We start from the raw sequence: 27,116 nt of genomic DNA, 5'->3' as shown, positions 1-27,116 counted from the left end.
GCGCGCATCCCAAAAGCACACGCGGGAGTGCGCAGTCTCGCCGGTTTCGGCGACGGCCGCTTCCGGGTCACGTGGCCCGGCTTCCGGTCCAGACCACCCCCTCTCGGTAGAGTCCTGGCCAATCGGCTTCCTCGGACTGGGCGGTCAGCTGCGCCGTCTCCGGTGCCGTGGGCGACGGCACAGCGCCTTCCCGCGCGTCGCCCGGCCCGCCCCTGCGCTCGCCGCATCCCCGGCTCCTCCTCCGTCCGGCCCCCGGGGCGGGGTCTGTCGGCTCGCCCTCCCCTCGCCGCCTAAGCCTTCCCTCCACTCGCCGGGTCCCCTCCCCACGAGCAACACGGCTTCTGCTTCCCAGCGCTGCGACAGGGGCTTCCCCTCAACCTCAGCCTCCGCCGGCCAAGCACTGCCGCACCGGCGGCCCGCGGCCGCCGTAAGTCCCGAGGGGAGAGCTGGGGCGCCGGGGACCGCGAGCGGGGTGGGAGCGTTGGGCGCGCCCCCCGTCCCCCCGCGCGCGCGCGTCCGGACGACCCTACCCCACCCCGTGTCCGCCCGGCACCGCCACCGGGGCGCGGCGCTCCGCAACTCACTTCTTTTCAGCGTGCGCGTCCCGGGATGCGGGGGTCACAGCCCCGGACTCCGCGGCGGTCCCGCGGCACCTGTGGTCCGGGAATCCCCTCAAGTTTTGTGGGGCGTTTTCGGGAGGGGCCCGCGGTCCGGGGCGGCGGCGGCGGAGGACCCTTGGCGCCCCCTGCTCGGCGGCGGATGCCATTGTCTGCCCCGATCCTTGCCTGTCACCTCGCCGGGGCCGGATCGGTGATGGAGCACGGCCCCGTGGGGCAGCGGAGAGGCGTCGGAGACGGCCGGACGGAGGACCGCTGGCCCCGAGCCTGCTCCGCGGCGGAGCCCGTTGTTTTTCCATACTAGTCTGGAGGAATCGAGGTGCCCTGCGATTGGCGCTAAAATCAAAGCATTGTTTTTAACAAGAGGGAGAGAATACTTGTGCCTTGTTATTTGTCCCACGTTAGCACATCATTTACGGTATTTTAAAGAGTGCATTATTTGTTCATGCTAGAAAGTGGTTTGGAGAGGGGGTGTATATGGGACCGTGCTACAGACAGCCTTGACGCCCATACTCCTTTCAAAAGCAAGCCCCCATCCCTCCTGGTCACCAAGATCCTGGACTACGGGTCTGTGCTTTTCCAAGTTGTAGTGTGGGCTTCTATTAAATGTTGTCCAGTCGATGCTTTACTTGCTGTCCTCTTCGAATGCCGCTATCTTAACAGGACTTGTATGGGAGGCACTTAGATACCACGAATATTATTCGTTAATTTTGTGCCAGTACAAGTGTTTTAAGTGAGGTGTGATGAGCCAATTTTAAATTGCCGCATTGTAAATTTCTAAATACCTTGCTGATGTCTGTTTGGATTAGTACAAAAAGTGGCAGTAATTTTTTCTAGCGAAATTTAGGGCCCCTTTTATTCTAAACTGGTTGTGTTAATTTTCCTACCCCGTGTTCAAATTCGAGATGGTGTGGTGAATATCAAGAATCAGGCTGGAATCTTATTTGCAGTAACATTATTAAAGGAACTATAGTTAAGAGAAAAAAATACCTGTGTGAATTCCACACTTAAATTCCCTTCGTAGCAACAATGCTTATTGGTTTGCACTTAAGACCAGTGGAATTACAAGAAGCTTTTCTTGAAAACCAAACATGTAGACTAATCAGCAGATCAGCAGATTCCAAATAAGTGTATACAAAATAGTGTAAGTGTAAAAAATACCCTAGAATTCAGCATCCACTCCATCTGTAAATGCTATTTTTAAAATTTTAAATGAAGTGTTTTGTGTAATGCCTCTGAATGTGTGTAGCTCTTGTTTTGGCTTTTTAAAGGTTAATGTTCTCATAATACATTACCACTTTATTGTGTGCATATTTGTGTTGGAATTTTTTTAAAGTCAGATGAGAAGAGATACTTAAAAATTAGGCTTTTGTTGAGAAAAATATGCGTGTATGGGATTTTTTGGTTAATATTTTAGATCTTTTATTTAAAATATGTAAGTATGAAAATAATATTGACTGCAAACTGTAGTTGAAAAAAATATGTAAGCATCAACTGAAGAGAGCATTCTAAGTGATAGCAGCCTGCCTGCAAGTAGTTCTTCCTGGGACAAGAACAGCCTCAGGGTGAAAAATAGCAGGTCTTCTGTTTCTTTCAAATGTACCTAAACCAGTTGGTGTTAACAGTTCTTTTTTGATGCATATAGAGAGTGTGGAATGTGTAGCACAGATGGACAACAGTTTCTTAAATTGCAAGAGTTGTCTTTCTTTTACCTGAAGATTTTCATTTCAACTTAATGCCTATTTTTCTTTTTGTTCTGCAGACTCCAAACGTCCATGGAACTGGGTGGGGTGGGGAGATTTGCATCTGGTGGGAAGATCATTCTACAAGAATGCCCTGCTATTTTAGCTGGCATAGAAATATTGATGGCCACTAATCATTGGTCATTGAAACGCCGTGCCCCCCCCCCCAAAGCTTCACTGTGAGACATATTATCTTAATCCTAACTTGATTGTGTCAGAACATTACATGTAATTTTGATTCTGTTTATCTTAACAGATGCAGTTTATGTTGCTTTTTAGTCGTCAGGGAAAGCTTCGACTGCAGAAGTGGTATGTCCCATTGTCAGACAAAGAGAAGAAAAAGATCACAAGGGAACTTGTTCAAACTGTTTTAGCACGGAAACCTAAAATGTGCAGCTTTCTTGAGTGGCGAGATCTGAAGATTGTTTACAAGAGGTATAATTTTTCTTTTTCAGAAAGGTGAAATAACAGAAGCAACTGTTTGGTCATTTCTAATGTAGAAATTGCAGACTTTTGAGAGAGAACATTTGTAGGTCATGATTAACAAAGATATGGATGATAAAGGTTTTAAGATAAAGCTTTGTATTTTTTAAATAACTTGCTTTGATTGATTACCCAGTTTTGTGATAAAATCAGGAAGTTGTTTTACAACTAATTGTATAATTAATGGCTTCACCTTTCTAGAAAAATTCAAAGAATTCATTCCTTTGCAAGGGGAATTAGGATCAGTATTTTAAAATGTGTGAGTAATTCCCTGAATTTAGATAAGCAATCCCCCCCACCCCATCCCCGAAAGAAAATCTGTAAATGACTGACAAATGACATGCCTCTTATCTGGCCTTTAGAATCTCACCCACTTATAAACACCTTGAATACATAGACCATTTTTGTGTGTATACAGGATCTGTTGTAGTGCTTATTAATTTGACGTACACTTGTTGCTATGGTGGTGGTGTGATTAGATCTGATAATTTTGCCGAGAATCGATTTTAAAATTTTGGATGAGCACTAAGCTTTTGTAAAAATGCCATATATCTGAATTAGTATCTAAAGTTTTTACTACCTTAAATAAATTTCTCAAGATCATTCTACTCATCTTAAAATAAATATATTTACTTTGTTGGGTTTTTTTTTTTACCCATTTCTGTGCCTTTAGGAATAACGTTCAGTTTTTAACATACGATTTCACAGTTTCTGCATGTGAAAAATTCTCTTCTATGGGGGATGTGTAGTGAACTAACAATTTGTGCTGCCAAGAGGGTTGCAGAGAAATCCAGGTTTTATCTCAGCTCTCCTGTATTCCACTCGAAGTGTGGATCATGGATGGTGTATTTTGTGGGGGAAATAGCAGAGGAAGTAATGGAGGTTATAGGATATTGAAAATTTTAAAAAGACTGTAGACTCCTGTTTCCAATAAAGTGAATTTAGTCATGTTTGTCTGATTTTGTATCCAGTGTTTGGTTTAGTACTTGATGAGAAAAGTCATAGCATTTTAGAGCTGGGAGATGTCTTAAAATATCGAGTTAAGTGACTTAAGTGACCTTAAAAATTGAGGTAAAATTGCTATATAACATTATATTACTTTTCAGGTGATTTTTCCAAAAATGCTTTCTGCCCCAAGGAATAGAACCTTGAATGAAACAAGTGGAAGTGAGGTTGCTCTTGTGAAATACAGAGTGGACTCCTGCGCCCCTGCTCACTTGGCCTCTACCCTCTGCATAGGAGGCGGTTCCCGAGTTTGAAAATCACTACTGTTAATCAAACTTGAAATTTGTTTTAAAAAAAGAACAAACCAACCAAGAATTTGGGAGGAAGTGACTTGTCCAAGGTCATATGCTAGTTAGTAACAGATTTAGGAGCCACATCTCAGATTTTAAGCATAGAAACAAAGGATTTAAACAGGGATGGAAAAAGAACGTATTTGTCTTAACAGATCCTTGTAATTGGAGAGGATGGGTGGGGAGGGGCTGAGACTGCATCCTGAGGGATCTGTTAGGAGATCTCATTATAATGAGTTCCTGAAGGAAGACGTCTTGCCGGGTTCTCAGCTGGTGGGGGGTGGAGGAGTGGGGAAGAGCTGCTACCCAGGTAAATTTTATAAGACTTGGTCATCATTGCTAGAAGTGGAGAGGGCAGGACAGAAGGGGAGGAATGGAGGGATTCCACATGTCTGGTTCCACGGGCAGGCTGAATGGTGAGGTGGTAGCTAAGTTGAATTAGACATGCCTGTGTGACTTCCATGAGGAGATGCCTAGTTTTCTTGCGGCAGGCATAGGCATGGAAGCCTGGGGGGAAATGAGGCATCCTGTGTTAGATCACCCAGGTGAAAGATGGAAGAAAAGGGGGAGAAGGTAAGCATATAGGGGTGAGTAACATGGGGAAGAGGAGAGAGTCACCAGTGCCAAGTGTTACATAAAGTCCAATTAAAGTGAAGAAAGAATCCATGAGACTTCTACCGTGAGCATTTCATAAAATTCCCTGTGTGGGAACATTTTCAGTAGAATAGTAGAGTCAGAACTCTCAAAGAAATACGGTGAAGAGGTGAAGACAATCCACCAGAAAGTGTAGATTGTTTGGGGAGCTCTGCTCTGAAGGACAGAAGAGGGGGGTAACCACCCGTAGACCTAGGAGTGGGGGACAGGGTTTAAAAAAAAAGGTATGAGAAACTTAAGCTTATTAGATAGGGGAAGGAGTCCCCCGTGTGGAGGATGAAAATACCAGCAAGGGAATGAATCCCAGGAATGGAGATTCCTGCAGCGGAAGGAAATGGCCCGTTAAATGGAAGAATAGAAAGCACAAGTTGGTGTTCCTACGTGCAGCTTTCAGCCCACCCTTGTTGGGCCATTGTTTTTTCTTTTAAAGGTTATAAAGGCTAGTGTAACCTGGCTGCTACTTGCATCAAACCCCTGTAAATAAAAGGTGCACTTAAAAAACCAGCTTCGTTGACATAAAATGCACATACAAAAGTTAGAATTTAATCATCCCATGCATCCCCTCATTTCATATTGAAAATCTCACCTATTGTACTAAGGATATATTTATTTGTTGATGTGAACAGGTGACTATCCCTATCCAGCTGGAAGAGAAGACCTTTTAAGTAAAAGAATTACCGCTTAGCTCCGGAGAAATCTGAACTAGAACTATGCTTGTCCCCGGATCAGCAAGTGATCTGCCCAGTCTTCCACACGTCCTCTCCCACTTTTCTCCCTCCTGAGCATTTTGCATAACAATTCCTCCCCGCAGGGAGTGGTGGGGAGTGAGGATAAAATTATAGCTGAAAAAAATAACGCAGTCTGGGGACTTGAGTTCTATTTCATTTGTACTACTAGCTAGCTTTATGATTGGGAACAAGTCATTTGGCCTTTGTTTCCTCATCTCTAATATAAACGCTCTTGAGATGCTTTGAAGACAGAACACTGCAGGCTTTTTATTCCTAATTTGAGCAGCATGTTATGGAAGAGGCAATGGATTAAAGTCTTAAAATTAAAAAAAAATCCATGCATCTCCAAATTACTAACTTGAGAATTTGTCAAAGAGTACTGTACTGATTTTCTTTACCAACAAAAGAATTTTTAGACTCCTCGGGTATTGAGAACAGTTTAGCTACATTCACCCACCGTCAGCTGATACTTAGCAGACTGTGGAGAAGTCATGTGTTTTGAATATAAGAATAGGAACTTTCAGATGTTCTCTGAGTGCCAGTAATTAGAGTGAGCCTTAATCCGCTCTGCTAAAAATAACCAAACATACCTTTCTTCTTACTAGTCTACTATTAATTTTACTTCAGGTTTAGACTTACACATATGTACTAAGAGAACAAAATGAACTCGTTATTCAGTTTTTAGAAATCATTTCTAAAAATAGGGAGTATACTTCACGTTCTCTTGGTAGTCTTTTACTAAATCAGTATAACAGTTTTTATTTCTCCCAATTCAAACCTGTTAAAATACTGCTTTTAATATGTTTTAATTTTTGCCAGGTGCAGGATTACTTTATTTAATACAGTTCCTGGCTGTAGTTTTTAATTGAAAACTTGGGCTCTGGAGTCAAATCACTTCCTGGGGAGGTTGTTCAATTAAGCCTGGGTCTCTTAAATGCAAGTGATAATGATATCTCTCTGGAAGGGTTGTTGTGAGAATTAAAATGGTAAAAGACAAAAGACCAGGACTCAATGAATGTTACCTGTTCTTATTATGCTTCTATTTCTTCCCTAAGCTCTTTGAAAAGAGGTACCATCTTATAATCCTGATAAGTAGATGTTCACTTACAAGGAAGAATTTATTTAATTTGAAGGCTCTTTTTCCACTTTGAGCGGGTGCAAACATTTAGATAATGTGCTTTGAAATATATATATATATATATATATATATATATATATATATAATCGGTTGGTGTTTAGACACATCAGTCCTGGTGATACTTAAAATTTATTTCCGAATGAGTCATATAATTGAGGACCTTAGACTAATGTTTAAGTGCTGTTTATTTGTAAGTTAAAGAGACAGTATGGTGGATAAGGAACAAGGATGGTGCAAGTAATCGATTACTTACCAGTAACATTGAAAACATCTTTAAATCATTGAGTCCAATTGATGCAATGGATATATGAAGCAAACAAGACAAAAGGAGGAAAAAAATAACAAATGTGTATTCTTGAGACTTTAAACACATTTTAACCTATAGAATGTTCCAAAGATTATGTCTGTAAGTGGCTATATGATGTCTTCATGGAAGACATAGTCATATAGGGAGCTGGAGCTGTTTACTTTATTTGGAAATTATGACAAACGAAAAAGAACTAAGTTTGAAAGGCTCACATCCTTTTAACAGAAGGTAACTGCTCTTGTTTTGCACAAACTAGGCAGATCATTTCTTCTGAAGTTGATGCTGTGTAGTACATTGTATAAAACAATGGCTGCTATTTTATTTACAGCTGAATAAAATGAAAACTTCAGTTAATTGTGGATTTGATCCGATTGGATTTGTTTTGTTTTAAATTCCTATCTGCTGTCAACATACTGGTAGCTGTAGGGTATTACCAGATGAAATGTAGTTTTTTTTAAGTATTTTATTGTTGTCCAAGTACAGTTGTCTGCATTTACCCCCCACTACTCCCCCGACATTTAGTTTTAAAAGTCCTTTTGGCCAAATACTTACACTGTATTGATTTAAATATTGCACTTTTACTATTTTTGCATGGGGGGGGTGCGCAAAGAATTTGTACATTTTAAAGCTTAGAAAATAAACTGATTCAAGTGAAAAAACAAAAACACAAAAAAAATCTTAAAAGGAATTTTACCTGAAACTCTTAGTGAATTCTTTCTAATGGAATCATTTAGCACTCTATTCATGTTCGCTGTGCCTGGTTTTTATTCTACCATTTTTAATATCAGTACCTTTAGTCTTCAGTTTTCTTAATTCAGGGCATCTTAACATGTCATTTGTATCAATTTCCCCAAATTCAAAATTCTCTTTGGTGAGCATGGCTCTGGGAGCATGGAGAGTTGTAATATTCCATTGCCTTTGAAACAGATAAACAAAAACAAGTTAGTGCTGGGAGAAAGAGGAAGCTCTTTGCTGAAGCTGGAGGTGGTCCCCTGTCGTGTTCTTCATGATAAATGAATGCATTCAACTGCCTCCTTTCTAGGGCTGCAGGAGACTCACCATTTTAAATAACTTACTAAACACAGAAGTCAGGTAGCATGGACATGACAAAAAGTCACGCTGTGCCTGACAAGGGATGTTGGTGTGGTAGATGGGAAGGCCTGGAGTTAAGGTCTGAGGACCGGATTGCTTGTCCCAGTTGGCAGGCCCTGTACTCTTGGGCCTCTCTTTGTCTTCTGTAATCGAGGATGATGGTGCTTGCTGTTGGAAAGCTCAGATCAGATGAAATGTTTTTGATAATGTTGAAATTAGTAGATTGTTATGTAAATAGTCGTTATTCTTATACTGAAGAACAGGAAGTCATTGAATCGAGATTGTGTGCGTTTCAATATTTTACGTTAATGCTGTGAGCAGTAATTGCCCATTGTGTTTTCTAAAAATCACTTAAATGCTCAGTGAAAATTACAATCTCAACTGAAATTTGTTTAGACTGCCTGAGATTTTTATTTTTTTTCCAAAAGCCTTAAATAAACTTAAACCATTTAAAATGCTTTTTTAATCCTCCTCAAAGGACCTGGTCACCATTTGCTATGATTTGAACAGTTGTATATTAATAAATTTTGGCTTTTTTTTGGTTAAGTATCACTGTGTGCTAAAATCCTAATTTGGAGGAGGATAGGAGTTTTCCAACCTTATTCCTTCTTGAAGGGTGAGAACCTAAAGTTCAACAGGGTAGAACTTGGATATTTTGAGGCCAGGCCTGTTTCCTCTGTTCTCTTCCTCTACCTTCTGTAATAACTTGGAGCTGTTGTTTTTTTTTCTTGGGGTCTATTCCACAATCCTAGAAGCCTCCTTTTTAAAAATAACAGTTTTATGCTGTTAGAAAAGATACTGATTCCCTGTGAGGGTGGGAGTTTGTGACCTGGAGAGGCTAGGAAAGGGGTTTCAGGGGCTCAGTTATCTGCTTCTTGATCTGGGTGCTGTTACACAGTTAGGCTCACTTTGAAAACTCATTAAGCTGCCGTGGCTGGTGTGGCTCAGTGGATTGAGTGCCGGCCTGCTAGCCAAGGGGTAGCCAGTTGGATTCCCAGTATGGGCACATGCCTGGGTTGCAGGGCAGGTCCCTGGTGGGGGACGCACAAGAGGCAATCATACATTGATGTTTCCTTTCTTTCTCCCTCCCTTCCCCTCTCTAAAAAATGGATACGTAAAATCTTTTTTTTAAGAAGCTACACATTTATGACTTGTTCTTTGTGTGTATATTACACTTCAATAAAACATTCTAGAACATTGACTTCACGTTGACAATACTTTCGATAACTTCCTTCAGTTAGAGAGTTTATTTTCTTTGTTTACTTGTAGTTTGAATTAGTCATACACTGCATTTTATTTTAATTAAGCGTCAGAACAACCTGAGTCATTTATGTTTTAGAATCTATAGAAAGGAAGAACAAAATAGTTAACTCTTTCTAGATGTATGATTGAATGATTTTTTTTCTTTTTTGCTTGCCTATACTTTTCTAAATTTCTCTTATACAGTTATTGCTTTTGTAACCTAGGAGAAAAATTATCTGTACTGTTGAAAAAAAGGAAATCAATTGTATAAACATGGTGTCTTTCACAAGAGGATATGAAAATATATTTAAGGAACCATGATTATAGGGTAAAATGTTTTTCACGTTTGTTTTTTGTTTCAGATATGCTAGTCTGTATTTTTGCTGTGCTATTGAGGATCAGGACAATGAACTCATTACCCTGGAAATAATTCATCGTTATGTGGAATTACTTGACAAGTATTTTGGCAGTGTGAGTAATATTTTGTTTTAGGGAATTGAGTGCCACAGTTTTGTTTTTTAAATTTTTTCTATAACAAGTTTATTATGTGATTGTCTTGGATTCTGGCTATTTGAAATTAACTGTGGGAGGGGGAAAGAGTGACTATTTTTTGTCAGTGTGCCTAGTCAATCAGTTAACTGCCAAAATTGCTTGACCTCACAGACCTGCGCATTTAATTATGGTGGTGAGAGTGAGGTTCAAAATAGTGGAATAGAAAGGAGTCCAGCTGCAAAGCGCAATATTCTAGATTTTAGATTTTGTTGGCAGTTATAATCTCCCTACCCAGGAAGGAGGTATTTTCAAAGATCCGTTTTTATGGGTAGAAAAGGTGTGTGTTGGGAGCTTGTGCGGTTGGGGCTTACTGTGAAGGCATTGTGTTTTCAAGTACTTGAGATTTGAAAATCCAGCTGGCTAAATCAGTGATGCTTGGCAAGATTGCCCTTTTTGGAAAGAATTTAGATGGATTCACTTTGGTCAGGTTGATTCACTGCCTGATAGTTGAGAGGTACCTTTTGCTTTTTGTTATTATTATTTTTGTGTTTGTTTTTCAGGTGTGTGAACTTGATATCATCTTTAATTTTGAGAAGGCTTATTTTATTTTGGATGAGTTTCTTTTGGGAGGGGAAGTTCAGGAGACATCCAAGAAAAATGTCCTTAAAGCAATTGAGCAGGCTGATCTACTGCAGGAGGTAAGCTTGGCGTCCTCCAGACACTAGCATGTTTTGCTCTTCTTCGGAAGTGTCAGCCATCTTCCGTCACTCTTACCGTTGCAGAAATTACTCTGAAGCATGCTTGGCATGGGGTGTCCGTGTTCAGTTTATTGACTGGAATACGTGTCAGTCGCGTCAACTCCATTATCTACGGATGGATCATTGACTTTGAAGATGGTCTGTCTTATTTATTGATGGTCCATTTTGGACCCCAAAACACTACAGTCTAAATCTCTAGAGGACAGACTACTTTAAAAAGGGCAAAGATTCAACAAAAGTTAACGGTAATTTGAGAACTCTCCATCCATTGTTCTGAATTACGTAAGATAATCCCTTTTCTCGTTAATGTAGATAATCAGGAGTTGACCAAGATGATGGCATTTTCATTCCCAATTTTATTTTCACCTCATGTCCATTAAGTGCAAATGTAACCAAGCAAATAATAGTGTTATAATTATACTTTTTGTAGAACCCTCTAGTTTTGCGTTAGAAAAACTAACTAAAAAGTATTTTCACTTTTCCTTGATCTTAGGTAACAAACTGTGTTCTGTCAAATGACTGATTACATTCTTATCTTCCCTTGATATCACTAGAGTTGTTAATAAACCTCCTTCCCTTTCTCATTTCTGCAGTTCTTCTGGGTTAATTGTATATTTGATGCCTCCATACCTTTGATTTCTAAAATTTAAAACTTCATAGATAAGGCTACCTTTTTCTAAAAACTTAATGATACCTTACTTTGGGTACCAAGTTGAATTATGCTTTAGCAATAATTGTTTTAATTAAAGTTTATAGCATAAGAATGCTATATAGTACATTTTTATTAAGGTAAGTGCTTTTTTATTTTATTAAAGGAAGCTTTAAATCCCTCCCCTTTGGCAGTCATCAACTGTTCTCTATGTGTATGGATGTTTTGTTTTGTTTTGTTTACTCATTTGTTTTGTTTAAATCCAATTTTTTAGCACTTCCGTTGGGAAGAAGAGTACATCTCTTCTCTATTAGAACTTCTTAACCGTTGGCCTCTGCAGGGAGAGGGGGTGCTGCCTGCAATCCCTCTGCCTTATTCGCTCACTGGGTCAGTTGTAGGGATTGCTCAAAGTTGGGATGCCGTCATCTGGGCCCTACACCCATAACATATGAGGCAGTGCATTGTACCTGTAGCGATCTTGAGTTACCAAGACAATGGTCAAGAACCTGCAAAAGTGAAGCGTTTTGTTGGCTGCCCTCATGCCATTGGCTGTCCAGCAGTGAACTGAGCTTAGCCCCTTTTCCGCATGTGCAGTTTACTGCGGTGCTTTATTAATTGACTGCAAACGTGTCATTGGGGAGAATGTTTTTACACATCAGATAGGCTGACTACAAGCTCATAGTCCACTCTGTAATGTTGGTTTTAAAGTTAGCAGCTCCTTGTTTTGCTGTTCACTAATTAGACTTTTCTAAAAATCAAGTCAAAAGCAGAATCAGGAATTGGGAATTTTCCATATTTGTCCCTTCCCTGGGTCACTTTTATATTGCATTATGGTGGAATTATAGTCTGTTCTATCAGATCCTGGTATTTCCTCCAAGTTCATTTCCTAATTAATCGTATTTGCCTTAAAACGTTTCTAAAAGTATTGAAGCTCAACTTTTAATTTTAATTTTTTTTTCTGGAGAGTTATATTTAGGGTACTACTGATATCTCCTTGTGTCTAGATTGCTTTGAAAACTTGACTGGGAGCCCTGACCGGTGTGGTTCAATTGGTTGGGTGTCGTCCCACAAAGCCAAAGGTTGCTGGTTCGATTCCCAGTCAGGGCACATACCTGTGTTGCGGGTTTGGTTCCTGGGTTCTCTCACATCGATCTGTCTCTCTATCCTTCTCTCTCCCTTCCTCTCCCTCTAAAAGCAATGACAAAAATGCCATCAGGTGAAGATTAAAAAGAGAAGAAAAAACTACTGGGGAATTGGTAGACTTTGTAGTATGACAAACATGCTAAGTTCATAGCATGTATTCATAGCATGTATTGTGAGTATTTAATGTACTAGGGGATAAAAAAGTTACTATAGGTTCATATTTGTGAGACACTGTGTGTGTGTGTGTGTGTGTGTGTGTGTACTCCTGCTATTGAAGCATTATAACAGTAAGTAATGTCTCCCTTTTTGGAGTAGTATTTTTATATCTTTAGCTGGGAAAGTAGGAATGGAGAGAGAATCATAGGATATCTATGATTCTGATCTTATCTCACACTAGTTAAAAAAAATTGACCATTAATAACAGTTCCTTGTTTTTAGAAGAGAGCTTTGGCCCTATATCTCATCATTGACTACCTTTATATTGTTTTGTACGTAAACCAAAATGATAGTACATTAAGACATTTTCTATTCAGCGGTCTGAGTGAACCATTTTTCTCAATGTAACCATTCAGTTCTCGGAAGGCAGAAGGTGGCTGGCCCCTTACGAATTTAGAGTGAGTTATGATACATTGCAGGTTAAGGCCTTTATGAAGCCAAGCTAGTCTGTATGTGGCAGTAAGGCTTTAGGTTAACAGGCTAACCTGTTATTCAGGTTATTCACCAACACACTGTCACATGAAATCCGGGGATGACAAGGTACTTGTTTCCTAAAACACATTTATCTATAAGTTGATACATGAATCATGATTACATCTCTGGAAGAATATTTGAATATTTTGTTCATATAATAGATGGTGGGATAAGATGAGAAAAAGCATCCCACAAACTACTAAAAAAAGTTTGTGTGTGGACACCATGACAACAAAAGAGAACTATGATGATAGCTAATGTTTATTGAGCACCTAGATAGGAGGCATCCTTGCTAATCCTCAGGATGCCCTGAGAAAGCATCATGAGAGCCTTTGTAACAAAGGAAGTAGAGGCTCAGTGAGGGCCTAGGTAGCAGTTGCAAAACCAGGGTTCCAAACCCAGGTCTATGAGACTCCCAGAGCTGTGTAAGCCTGAAACACTGCTCTTATTGTTCCCCAACCCCCCTACTTGTGCATTGTGTTGATATGTGTATTTTAAACATTCTGTTTCAGATACCAACTTCTGTGTTTCTCGGTAATATAGTTAAAAAAACAAATAAACAGTCATTCTCCTGGAGGTTTCTTTGTATTGAACAGAATATATTTCCTAAGGCTGATAGGCATCTTTTACTTTTTGGACTAGAAATTTTCATTTTCCAAATTATCCATAGTTGGAGTTTTTTAATTGTATATATAGATATAAATCATATATTTCAAATTATTTTTTGTTGGATTTTTCAAAACACCAAGATCTGTAGTAGCTTTTCTGGTCTTATAATTTGGGATAAGTATTCACTTGGTCTATGTCATGAAATGATTTTGCTGGTAAAATTGTAAATATAATTGTAAAGATACTTATCTAAATGCAGCCTTAAATTTGTAAAAGTTCTAATTAATTAATGTTTACCTAGTTTTTCATGTACAGCTTACCCTGAACAACATGGGTTTGAACTGTGCAGGTGCACTTAAACGCAGATTTTTTATTTCGATAAATACCAGTACTATTTTCGACCCTCCAATGGGGAGTCTGTGGCTGCAGAGGGCTGACTGTGTGCAGTATACTACATCATTTTAAATCAGGACTTGACCATCCTCAGATTTGGGGTATCCACAGGGATCTTGGAACGAATTCCCCGAGGATACTGAGGGACAACTTAAGTTTTGGGGGAGTTATACTTAGATTTTCGGGTGCATGGTGTTGCTGGCTCCGACACCACCACCTGTACACTGGGTTGTTCAAGGGTCAGTTGTCTTGTGATTTTTCTTTTCAGTGTCAGGTTTTTTGCTTGAAAGGTGGCTTTGAATTTATAATGAAAATATCTGTTGGCTTAAAGATACATGCAAATCACACAATGATTTTGATTTTAGGCCTTTTAAAATTTGTACAGTATACATTTCTATCCTTAAGAATGTTTATTTTCTTCAGAACAATTTCTTTCAAGCTTCCCTTTTACCCATTAGTGTAAATGTCACGTAGTTTGTTTAGGTAATCCTTGTTTTCTGTAGGTAATCCTTCATTTTATCGGAAAACAGGGCAGACAGTAGTTGCTAAAGTAGATTTTCTATTAGCATCTAATAGTAATGAGACCCTAACATAACTGTCTACTCAATAATCATTAAAATATCAGACAGTGATTATGTAGTAAAGATATCTTGTATTTTACTTAATTACTTGGTAAACAAGGGTTTTAGTTTTGACATTTCTAGATTGAACTCTTTATTCCTTTTGGTATTCGTTTGTATGAATACATAATTAGATTTGAGGGTAAAGCCCAGAAAAATCTGTCCGTTATTCAATTTTTAATATTTGTCTTAATTTAAAACACTTTATTAACATGCCACTGATACTTAACTTGATTCTTAAAAAATTAAAGTGCAACATGCTGAGATTCCTAAACTGACATTCTTTGCTGTAGTTGGAACACTTCTCCCCCCACACACCACTTGAGTACCTATTTTCAGCTAGTCTTTTTTGGGGGGGAGCGTGCAAGGGGGAGTGTCACAGTTGGATTTATTTTATACACATATATAACAAAGGAATATAGAGTGCATTTTCTTTGTGAAGTAAGGCACTTAACAGTTTTTCTTTGCTCCTTAATTTTATAGAGCCAGAATGAAGAATGGGGAGGTTTGTCTGAGGATATCTTATGATAAAGAACAGTTTAAGACTTTAGTCCCTTTGAGCCCCAGCTTATTTATTGGTAACTACTACATTTACCATTTTTGTGGCATGGATACAGTGGGGTGTTATGCAAAGACTGTTGCACGTGAGATGATATCAAGTCCTCGCTTGATTCTGTGAAGATCAAGTAGTTAACTACTGGGCTTTGGGCTTTAACCCTCAGCTGTGGATGCATGATGGTGTTGATCAGTGCTTTTTGAGATGTGTCAGCCTTTCTTTTTTATACTAATAGCATCGTTTTGAAGTGTGGGCGGTTCCTTTTGAGGTTTGTTTGCTATTGCTATTGTTTCTCACTAAAGCAATCTGAGAAATGAAAATAAGTGAGGTAGCAAGCATTACACTCATGAATTTGTTTCTACTTCAATATGATCCACTTTATGAACAGATTTACTGGAGTTGCGATTGTTAATCTGCCTCGTCTAGACAGTGCTGCTAAAACTGATTTCTTTTAGTTCTGGGGCTACGTGATATATCCTAATACTATGCAGTATCTTTGTAGAAATAGTAATCTGTTGGACTGCAGGGTAAAGGTAACAGTCTTAATAGACAAACTGATTTCTTTAAAAAATAAATCTTTTGTAATTTAAAATTATTTTAATAAGTATTTCTTAAGATATTTAAAACTTGTGTCTTTTAAAACTTTAATAAATTTTAGTGGGGTTTTTTTTTTAATTAAGATCTTGGTAATTAAGAATATTTGGGCATGCTAGTGAAACTCAAGAATCTTACATTGTTTTAAAACAGATGCTGCCCTGGTTGGTGTGGCTCAGTGGATTGACTGCCAGCCTGCAAACCAAAGGGGCGCTGGTTCAATTCCCAGTCTGGCCACATGCCTGGGTTGTGGGTTGGGGTCCCTGTAGTGGAGGCATGAGAGGCAACCACACATTGATGTTTCTCTTTCTCTCTTTCTTCTCCCTTTCCCCTCTCTAAAAATAAAACAAACAAAAAAAATAAAACAGATGCTTTCAAATACATAAAATATCATTTAACAGGAAAAAGTATTTTGATACAAATCCTCTTAGACAAACTCCTGTAATTCCTTTGCAGTGACCACTGCTTATGTTAAAGCCTTTAAGCCTAAACCCTTTACTTTTAAATTGGGTTGAAAGTTAACCAGGCTGTAGTCTTTTATGCCAACGTATTTTAATTTCTTTTTAGGTAAACCTGATTGGAGTCTGCTAGAACAAATTCTGGATAAGTGAGGTTTGGGTACATTAATGTTTGAAATGGACAGTACAGAAGGGTAGATACGGGGGAAAAAAACACAAGGGAGAACAAATCTTGCCTGTCACCTTACATTTAATAAGAAACAATTTGGCCAATGTCCCTGGTCACTGGTTTTTAGGTTGTAATCATTTTGCTGTATATTTATATATTTTGTTTTGTTTTGTTTTGCTCTAGTTTCCCATTTTATTTATTTTTCTTTTTATTAATGTTCAAATACAGTTGTCTCCATTTTCCCATCAGCACTTTCCCCCACCTCCCACCCCCAATTGTACCCCTTTGGCTTTGTCCATGGGTCCTTTATACACGTTCCTTGATGACCCTTCCCCTTCTTTCCCCCGTTATCTCCCTCCCCCTCCCCTCTGGTTACTGTCAGTTTGTTCTTTATTTCCATGTCTCTTTATTTGTCTTATTTGTCTGCTTTTCAGAATTTTGAGGATCCCCCTCCCTGGTGTTTGATTTTAACTCATTCTGAGCCAACTTTTGCTACTCTGGGCTATTTGTAATAAGGAAAAGTTGGAATAACTGAAAAGATTCAGTAACTGTAAATCTGATTTTCAAAAGCATTTCATAAGAACCCACAGTGATAAGTACATTTTATATCACCAGAGTTACATGTAGATACACCAAAAAAAACTTGTGTTAAATAATATATTCTTATTTTGCAATCTCACATTTTCTATTCTATTCTCCCTGTTTTCCATGCTGATCCTCATTTACTAAATTGCTTGCATGAGCCCTAGGATTGGGGCCTGCAGAAGAGCATACTATTAGCTGTGGTGATGATTTTTTTCTTTACAGAGTACTTTCTGGAAAATTGTAGGCTTCGGGTTCTTTTTTGCTCTACTGATACATTCTTTTTAATTTTTTTCTTCTGTTTCTTCTGTTGCCTTTTTAAAACAATAAAAATTCCCATTATAGGAAAATGAACAAATACAGGCAAGCACAGTAGGACATAATCTTACCCACCAACCAGAGACAATTAGATTTACTCATTAGTTCTCAACTGGGGTGGCGGGGGTAATTGTGCCTCCTCGGGGGACACTTGGCAGTGTCTGGACACATTTTTGATTGTCACAACTGGCGGGGGTGTGCTACTGGCATCTAGTAGGTTAAGACCGAAGATGCTGCTAAGCATCCAACAGTGATGAGGACAGCCCTCCCATACCCGGGAATTATCTAGCGTGGAGTGTCAACAGCACTGAAGTTGAGAAATCCTGGTTTAATTTAATACCATGCAACATATAAAGAATCCATTTATAGATCACATTTACATTAAAGACTGCTACATCTTGTCAGTATAATAGAGGGTGGGGCAAAAGTAGGTTTATAATCGTTTGTATGGAAAATAATACACTAATTAATAAATACTAGTATGGTAAACTGTTGCGTGCTCAGCACAGTAAACCTACTTTTTACCCAACCCTGTATATAGTCCAGTGTATAAATGAATAGATAGAAATGAATCAGAGTAGGAGAGGAAAGACAAGGGGGAAAAAAGCCTAAATATTAGGAAAGGAGGACAAACATCCTTAGGAACACGTAAATTCTTGGAAAAATTACCTCTGATTCACTAAAATTATTTTTACTCAATAACCACTGCCTGGGGAGATAATCTATGGTTGACTTCAGCATGTAACCCACAACAAAGCTTGTGGGATGTCACTATATAATTTAATTTCCTCAGCAACCACCAAATCTGTTAACATCTATTAAGGTAATTGAGTTTTTACCAGGAAACAGAATTGAATATATCCTCCAGGCAGTTAGAACACTTGAATTTTCTGCCCATTTCCTCATCCACCTTAGGGATTTGATCATTTCTTAAAGGAGGAATAGTTTAAATGGTCAGAATTTGCATATACAGATTTATTGTGTAAAGATTTGTTGTTGGGTTTTTTTGGTGGGGTTGGGGGGGTGCCCAATTGGCCTTAAAGAATATACTCAGTAAAGATATTCAGAGTTTGAATATTTGAAATTCAGTGATTCCTAGAAGTCTTTTGTTTGGAAAATCGTGATTAAATTTAGGACATTTCAAGTTATGATCCAAATGGAAGATCAAAGCAAATACCTGCCTGTAAAAGAAATGAGATCAGTTTCTATGTAATGATATAGAAAAGATACTTAACGTATGTTAAGTGAGAAAAAATTTAGGAGCCAGCCCAGACCAGTGTGGCTCAGTGGGTTGGGCATCTTCCCGCGAACCAAAAGGTCGCCGCCCCTTTGAGTCAGGGCACAGGCCTGTGTTGCGGGCCAAGTCTCTGGTTTGCGGCATGCAAGAGGCAACCAGTCGTTTCTCTCCCTCTCTTCCTCCCTTCCCCTCTGTCTAAAAAATAAATAAAATCTTTATTAAAAAAAAAGATTTAGGAGCCAGGCATTAACTTAATGGCATTAATTCTGAAAATGTTTCAGGACCCCCCCCCCTTCTAGAAGTGAAAAATAAGCATGTATTATAAGTACATTTAAAAGCATAAATTTTTCTAATTTATAATTTTTTAAATGACAGCGCTGTGTGAATGGAAGAGTATACATTGTGTTACCCCATCAGGTAGAACTTAGAGTAGCTGTTGCTAAAAAGAAAGTTTCAGCATGTCCAGTGAAGCATTTGTCTTACCATTTTCCCATTTCCACCACCTGGAGCAATTACTGTTCTTGGCACTCGTTACTAATTTAATGTAAAAAAAAGCACTTGACTTTCCTAGTGCCTCACAATTGGTTGTGAAATAGCACTGACACTGTGAGCCTTGTCATCTAAAAGATACTTAAAAAGTGCTTTCAATTCTCCTTTTCATTCATTGCTAATAATGGATCTCAGTGAGTTTGCATACTTTCTGGCTCTCTGGCCCTTTGGCCTTCAGCACAGGGAATAGGGTTCCTGAGTTAGTAAGGCCTTTGCCACAGAATTCAGTGAGGGGTAATCAAAAGAACCGCTGTATCTCTAGAACGTGAAGTACAAAGGACACTACTTTATATGGCAAGGAATAAATGAAGCCCCTTTGTAAGAAAAAGTGGAATAGAACTGTAACTTCAAATTACACTTACTTATTTTTTACTAAATGTGAATTATTTTCTCTGACTACATTGTGTACTAGAAAGAGGAAATCAGAGACTAGGTTTTCAATTTTAGATTCACTACCGCTAGTTTACCTAAGCGATTCTCATATCAACAGGACTTAAGCCTTCAGATAATGGCTAGCTTACCAGTTTTCCCACATCACTTTGCATCCTATCACCCTTAGTATGGTGAATGCCTGGGAATTTTTAAGGTAATGAGTTTGTCTTTTTTAAGGAACGTGGGTGATTTTGAGAACAGGTGTAACTCAATTCCTCAAAATGTTTGTTATCCTACACTTCGCACTACATCTGGTCCTTTTTGTAGGGGGTGAGAAAAAGATTATTCTTAGTATGGAGGAAAGTTGAACATAAGCATACTAAGGAGGAGGAACTAATGCAGAGAGTGATGAAAAACAGTAATAGAATAAAGGGAAAGTACCTATATTGAGGATGAATGGGAATGGAATCAAACATTGGTCTTGGGCAAGATGAGTTTTTCCTCCTTTCTCGAGGAAATAATGTTGGGAAAGCTGTAGATTTTTTTCCTCATGAGCTGGGCGAGTGAAATTGAGAGTGTTGTCATTTTCTTGGCTTTGGGAAGCTACGTGAGCTAGTGGAGAGCTGCTGGGAACTGAGGAGGACAGAAAGAGGTAGCGAGCTTGGGGAAAATGTTGAGGGTTTGGAATACACCTAACAGTGAACGAATCAGTGATGAGCCCATTTCAGATTGAAAATAATAAATGCCTAATCTTTATTCAAAAACTAGCTCTCCAAGAGTCTGTACTAAGGGAAACTTGTGATTTATATATTTGTAATATCACTAGAATAAAATGTTTTTCTATTTTTATTCTGGCCCATATTCCCACGTAATCTACACCACTGATGTTTTAGTGTATCTAAAAACTCAGTTTCCTGGGTGGTAGAAGATAGCAGGTCCAGTTCCGCACGGGGCCCCTTGTTTGTTATTGAGACAGTTTACTCTCTCACCTTCCTCGTTCTAAATACAATTATTCCATGATTCTTAAGAGGTACTGGTGGTACAGGGCCCAGAATACTAGAGTTATGTTTAATACTTGGGTAATTATGTGCATTTAGATGTAAATTCTATCATTTAGTTAAAAATCGATCTTAGCCCTGGCCAGTATGGCTCAGTTGGTTGGAGCATCATCCCATAAACCAAAAGGGTTGAAGGTTCGATTCCCGCTCAGGGCACATGCAAGAGGCAGTGGATCCATGTTTCGCTCCCCCTCTCCCTCTCCCTTCCCCTGTCTAAATCAATAAACATGGTAAAATCAACCTTAAATATTGTTTATAGCATAACATTTTCAGGCCTATCAGTCTAAACTGGGAAGTTATGTAAAATATGTTATAGCACCCTGGCTGGTGTGGCCCAGTGGGTTGAGCAAACAGCCTGCAAACCAAAAGGTCACTGGTTCGGTTCCTGGTCAGGGCACATGCCTGGGTTGCAGGCTGGGTACCCAGTTGATGTTTCTCTCTCACATCAATATTTCTCTTCCTCTCTCCCTTTCTTCCCATCTCTCTAAAAGTAAATAAATAAAATCTTTAAAAAATAAAATATAGCAACTTAAAAGTAGTAAAAGAATACATTTATTTTTTAGGGTTTCTTTTCTCAGAGGATGTTTTCCCAATACAGTGTTTTCTCTCTATGAAGACTATTCTTCATAATTGATGAATGTTAATTTCTTGTTCAAGTACAATGTGGATCATTGGCTGTAAAAAATAGTGTGGTTTGTCATCAACCATTTCCTAAGAGGAGTGGAAGGTCTACCACCCCTGAGAAATGTTCCTATAGAATTATTTATTCTCTTTCATAGTTAAGTCTCCTCTGGGGAGGAATGGCTGTGTACTCGGCCCTATTTGGGAAACTTCTTTTAATGGGCATATGCTCTCTATGGTGTAAAATTAAGAGAGAAAACAAAAGGATTAAAAGCTATAATATAAATGCTCAAAGATTTGGTATTATACAGGTGAAAGATTATTTGACAGACTTAAACTTTTCTTATTCTCTCTCCAGAAAATAGAATGAACGTGTATCACAACAAGAGTTGCATGAGGTGTCAGAAAGCATACTAGAATACGTGCTGGAATACTGACATGCATCAAAATGTAGTAGGATATCTAATTTAGTTTGTAATTAAAAGTTTGTTAAGTTTATTATTTATAGTTTAGCATTACCTGAAAAGTCTAATCACATTAAATCCCAAGGGATAGTCCCAATTACTTCATTTAACAGATAATATTGAATTTTGCTCTTGTAATGACCCATGATTTATTTTGTGTTGCACAGAAAATGCTTAAAGTGGTTCATTGACAAAAAGTATTATTAAATACTGTGACTCGCTGATGCCATTGATACAGATATAGAATTCCCCGTGGAAAATGAGCTTCTGGAAGAAATGAAGCATTTGGAGGTTTAATTTATTATAATTATTTTAACTTGCTGCTTGCTTCATTCCACTATAATCTATTCTGGGTGGGAAAAAATGGAAATTACCTCTTTAAACTGTTTAGTTATTACCCGAGGAGTGTAATTTAAATGGCTTTTCTCTGCAGATACTTTTGTTTTTAATGGTTATTTTATAAGAATCTGTTTCTTATTTTACTGGGACAGTTTACATGATTTTGTAGTCTATCATTTTAAAGCACCACGCTGAACAAATACTGAAATGAGGATATTTTTAAAGCTCTCAAATAAGCAGTTTTAAACTTTAAAAATTTTTGAGTGCACAAGCCTTTTGGTGGGGGTATTATCCCACGGGTCCTCTTCTCAGGAAATCTGCACATAATTTTGCCTCTAGTTTCAGGAGGTTCTTGGAGTCCTGAGAAATTCATCTCCGGACACTCTAAGGTCAGTTTAAAACCTCCCCTCAGGTTACCTCACTGATGTGAGAAACAGCTTTTTAGATACATTTGTAGGTACAGATACAGGTCTGTTTGGACAGTTCTTTAAAGGATTGTTTAATAGAAGTATATTCCTAGACTCAAAGGCAGTCTTTCGGTGTGCATGTGTGTGTGTTTAAGCTAAGGGAACCGCTAAAAACATCTGTTGCCACTTAAAATACCAGATGGGTGACTACTTTTTCACTTTTTCTTGGGAAAGATTTTCCTTTAAGATCCTGTAAAACAGTTTATGGCTGTCATAGGATGTAATGATTTTCATTGAGGGATTAAATTCTTAGACTTAGTGTAACAAAATCCTGATGAACTTGAACATGCTGGTAGGAGGGCGTATTCTGCTCGAATTTTCAGTTAACTCAGCATTGACCGGATGTCTTACATGGAAAATATTGTAGGATTCTCTAGGAGGTAGGTCATTTTGATTTTACATATAAATATAGTCAAGTTAATAAAAGAAGAATCCGAACTCCTTCTGGGCATTGTTTAGAAGTTAAAATATCCAGCCATAACCAAACAACAAAAACAAAAATTGGTTTCATTTAAGTCTTCTTTACTGTACACTAGGCCTTCTAGAAATCTGATTGTTAGTTTGTATACTGTGTATAAGAACATATGCATTTCTTTTGTAGCCACGTCATGAATATTTTAATGTCCCAGTGTACTAAATGACTCCTCGACGCGTATGCAGTCTCACAGAGGAAATAGAAAGCTGATATACTTATGAAAGGAAATATCCTCAGCTTGTGACCATCTTATAATAATAGAATGTTTCAGAATCAATACCTTTACAATTGTAATTGTTTCCTGTTCGTAGTCCTCTTTTCTGTTTTATTTTCATTCTATATGTGATCTCGATGTAGCTTACTCCTGCTTGCAGCTGGCTTAATTTCTTCTGAAAAAATGTGACCTATGAATGTTTTCGTAATATTTCATCTTAAACATATCCATGTCATTTGTGAACCGTTTGGGATTAATCTTGTAAGAGGCAAACCTAGCAATTGTTACAGTGTTTGCCAAAGAAAATACAGCTGAAATGCTAGGTTTCAATAAGCAGTGCCATAATATATAGTGTGGTTTGGTCTTCAAATGTTGGGGGGGAGACTATATTTAGTGTGACTATATTATAATCTATATGAGCTCATGTGTTTTAATGTATCACATTACAAGTGTGTTTGGAAATACTAGTAAAATCTGTACAATTACATCATTTAAGGTAAAAAATGCACAGTTTTTAAGAAATGTGTAATGCCACATTTATTGAATCACATGTGTGCTGTATAATACCAATCCCTTTAAGAACTATCAGAAAGCTATATCAGAAAAATCTCACCTGCAATGTCTGATAGTAAGTAACCCTTTCAAAATATTCCTACTGAGTTTCTATAGTCAGATTCGAATATTTGAATAGGTTTAAATACTTATATCTTACCGGTCATGGTTTTATCATATCGTCTTCATTTAAAATACTTAATGATTTGTTAACTATGGTTTTATACTTCTGAATATTAAAACCTTTCATATTGATCATTATTGTGTATACTTTTAGTAAAACATGCAACATACTTGATTATAAAAGGAAAGTCCCAAATAACTCATTGTTTATACCTAGAGAGTTTAAAGCCTGAGTTCAGTAAGCTGTCATTAAACAGTAAATTCAAAAGATGCTTACACTGGCTTACCACTGAAAGAAGACCTATGAAAATGTGTGTAAGGCAGGCATGCAAAGCAGTGCTCACCATTCACCATAGCACCTGGATGGGCTATCAAATGAATTTAGCATTATACATTGAAAGCGTTGGAAAACATTGGTCTTTCATTTCCATTTTTCCCCTCCATCCCGCTCCCTGCCCTGCAATATATTATTTACCTGGTTTTAATGCTGCATAAATATGCATTGTCTCATGCCTGTTTGTTCTGGATGCTGTGTGTTGAGCTGTTGTAACAAGATGTTGCTTGTTTTGTTTTCTGTATACAGCTGCTTGCTTTGAATTAGTCGATTCTGAAATAGCTTCCCTTGCATGTCTAAAATAAAAATATTGCATGTACTTTGTCTCATGTGAATGACTTTTTTTCTTCTCCATCGCTTTTGGTAATGTATTTCACATTTTAGTTTTTCCAGATAATGTTTTTAGTTGTGGTAAACAAAAACAAAAACAAAAACACGTAACAGAATTTACCAGCTTAACCCTTTTTAAGTGCACAGTCCAGTAGTGTTAAGCATATTCGCATTGTTGTGATAAATCTCCAGAAATTTTCATCTTGCAAAACCGAAACTCTGTACCCATAAAACAACTCTCCATTTCCCTCTTCCCCTAGCCCTTGGGTAACCACCATTCTACTTTCTATGTATTTATGAATTTGACTCTTGGGTAATGGTTTTCCTAGGCAATTTTGAGCTACAGTTTCAGTGTGAACATGTGAAAATTACACTTTATATTATAAACGCAATTTGAAAAAAACTACTGTACTATCTGTACAAATCTCAAAGGAATAAAATGTGTAAATAACTCTGGGTCTTTTTAAAAAGACAAGTGTTTTAAATAATTCATATTTGAAACGCAACATGGTTCTCAAGAAATGCAATGTAAGATTGATTGGCATAGGCAGCAAGCACATAGAAGAAATCAGCTGCAGGGAGTAGGATTGTGGACATTTTTACATGGGTAAGCTTAAGACTGTTAAATGTATAGAACTTGATGTAGGCAACCTTTTAATTAACACACTGAAATTGTATGGTATTTTTAAAAGTATTTAACATTAAATGAAGAGGATTTTAAAATTGTTTTATTTTACTACGTATGTGATTCAGTGTATTTAATGTTTAAGGCTAGACATTAAAAATGAAAGAGACTGGCTGGCTTACATCACTCCTGGGAGTATTATATCATTTCCATCAGACTTTCTTTCAAAATTATACCATGACAACTGAGACATGCAAATAGAATAGTATGAGGAATCCTCATGTATATACGTCACTCAACTTCAATAACCATCAGCTCAGTATTCTGATTTGATTACTAATTTCATCAGCCACCGCCATCCCATTTTGTCTCAGTATTTTAGAGCAAGCCCTAGATATCATATCATTTCATCTTTAAAACTAAAGTATGTATCCCTAAAAGATAAGTACCACATCCCATGAAATTAATGGTAATTGTGGTTCCATTTTTCATAACAAAAACAACCTGCCTCCTCAGTGTAGCAGTTACTGCATCACTCATAATCTGAAAAATATATTTTTAGAATTGGTTCATCGAAACCAGATTCCAAACAAGGCTGACATTGTATGTAGCTGATGTCTCTTAAGCCTCTCTTCATTTTTCACAACTCCTGCTTTCTCCCCCATGCCTTTTTGTTGTTAACTGAGTCACCTATGCTGTAAAATTCCCTCCATTCTGTATTTGGCTCATTGTAGTCTTGTGGCGATGTTGAACTTGTTTTCTTATCGTCCATATTTATTTAGATCTGTACTCTGGCTAGGTTGAGGTTCAAGTTTGGGGGGCAAGAATACTTCATTAAAAATAGCCTATGTCACCAAGGCTGATTTTTACCCATTTTCATTAGTATACAAACATACTAAAAGGTCATTATATGAACTTTATATAGAGTTGCTTTACAGTACTTCATTTACTACTAACTGCTCAGTAACTTCATTTAGATTGCAACTGTGTAATGCTAACAGCCAACAGATTTTGAGCAATTTTGTGAGTTGGGTACTAAGCCTTATCCCTTAATCTCTGTACATGAAGGTAAGTACTATGATCCTTGTTTTCCCAATGAGGAAACAGACCATAGCGTTTAAGTGTGACTTAGATTATTCTATGTAGTGCTTTACATACAATTTAATATTATGGACTTATGGTTTAATGTATTTTTTTCCCTTGTTTTGTGCTTTACCACAATCAGGATGCAAAAGTAAGTTAATTTATTATTGGATACTAAAAATTACATCGTTTTCCTTCATTAAAATATACTATGCCTTTTAACTACAAAGTTGTTGCTAGTAATACCTGAAATTTGAACTACTTGGTCCCTTTTTATTTTGTGAAGTGCAAAGTCAACCGCTTTGGGAAATTTTTAAATAATTTTTTTCTAGATATATGCCTGCTTTGTCTTCCTTGGATGTTTCAAGCTAGTATTGGTTGTTACATAGGACAGAAATATCTTTTATCCCAGAGCGTTCTTTATGTACGTTGCCTCCACTGAAGCCATTGGTTGCCCTGGGAAGGTCTGGGGAGGTAAGTTTCTGAAGCCTTACTGCTGGGGCAGATAAGTCAAAAATGGAATAAAAACTCAGAGGAAGACATTTCTCTAAATACATGTGATGGCCCCCTCCCCAAAGCACAGAAATCCAAATTATGGGAAGAATCAGGAGAATTCAGAGTTTCCCATTTTTGTTTATGGGAGGTGTTGAACTTGAACACCAAGAGAACCTTTCCTGGAGGCAGGCAATGATTCCGTAAATCGCCTGTGGGTCTGGCTGCTTTCTGTGTTACAGCAAGTGTCCAGCACACAGGTCAGTAGTCGGCAGATATTTAATGCATGCTGCAAACATGCTGTGGCTCCCACACAAAACCAGAAATAACCACTGGCTCGCGGCAGTGGAATCCGCCCATACCACTGAACTGCTCGCCGCTTCTCTGAAACTTGCACGTCCTTCTGCGTCAGTTTCACCTTCTCCAGCCACGCGGGTCTGCTTACCAGTCTC

At 38.1% G+C, this 27,116-nt stretch overlaps 1 protein-coding gene across 8 annotated transcripts in view; it reads left to right on the top strand.

Annotated features, from left to right (window-relative positions):
• Window positions 1-230: 230 nt before the first annotated feature.
• AP1S2 (adaptor related protein complex 1 subunit sigma 2) overlaps window positions 231-27,116 on the top strand; it is a 28,365-nt gene continuing 1,479 nt past the window's right edge. Inside the window, exons 1-6 of one of the 8 annotated variants that reach the window (XM_028522402.2) lie at window positions 231-427; window positions 2,616-2,794; window positions 9,661-9,769; window positions 10,351-10,488; window positions 22,309-22,358; window positions 23,038-24,453. In XM_028522402.2, coding sequence (XP_028378203.2) covers window positions 2,616-2,794; window positions 9,661-9,769; window positions 10,351-10,488; window positions 22,309-22,358; window positions 23,038-23,077 — 516 coding nt within the window. In that variant the 5' untranslated portion in view covers window positions 231-427 and the 3' untranslated portion in view covers window positions 23,078-24,453. Of the gene's footprint in view, window positions 428-2,615; window positions 2,795-9,660; window positions 9,770-10,350; window positions 10,489-15,135; window positions 15,231-19,377; window positions 19,453-21,524; window positions 21,774-21,797; window positions 22,159-22,308; window positions 22,359-23,037; window positions 24,454-26,314; window positions 26,324-27,116 lie in introns of those variants that run through there. The other 7 variants (XM_036016656.1, XR_004901008.1, XM_028522403.2 and 4 more) reach the window with 7 other exon arrangements.

Source organism: Phyllostomus discolor, chromosome X, assembly GCF_004126475.2.
Source record: "Phyllostomus discolor isolate MPI-MPIP mPhyDis1 chromosome X, mPhyDis1.pri.v3, whole genome shotgun sequence".
Taxonomy (NCBI): domain Eukaryota; kingdom Metazoa; phylum Chordata; class Mammalia; order Chiroptera; family Phyllostomidae; genus Phyllostomus; species Phyllostomus discolor.
Note: the sequence above shows the minus strand (reverse complement) of the source record. Positions and strands in the feature narration are given on the sequence as shown.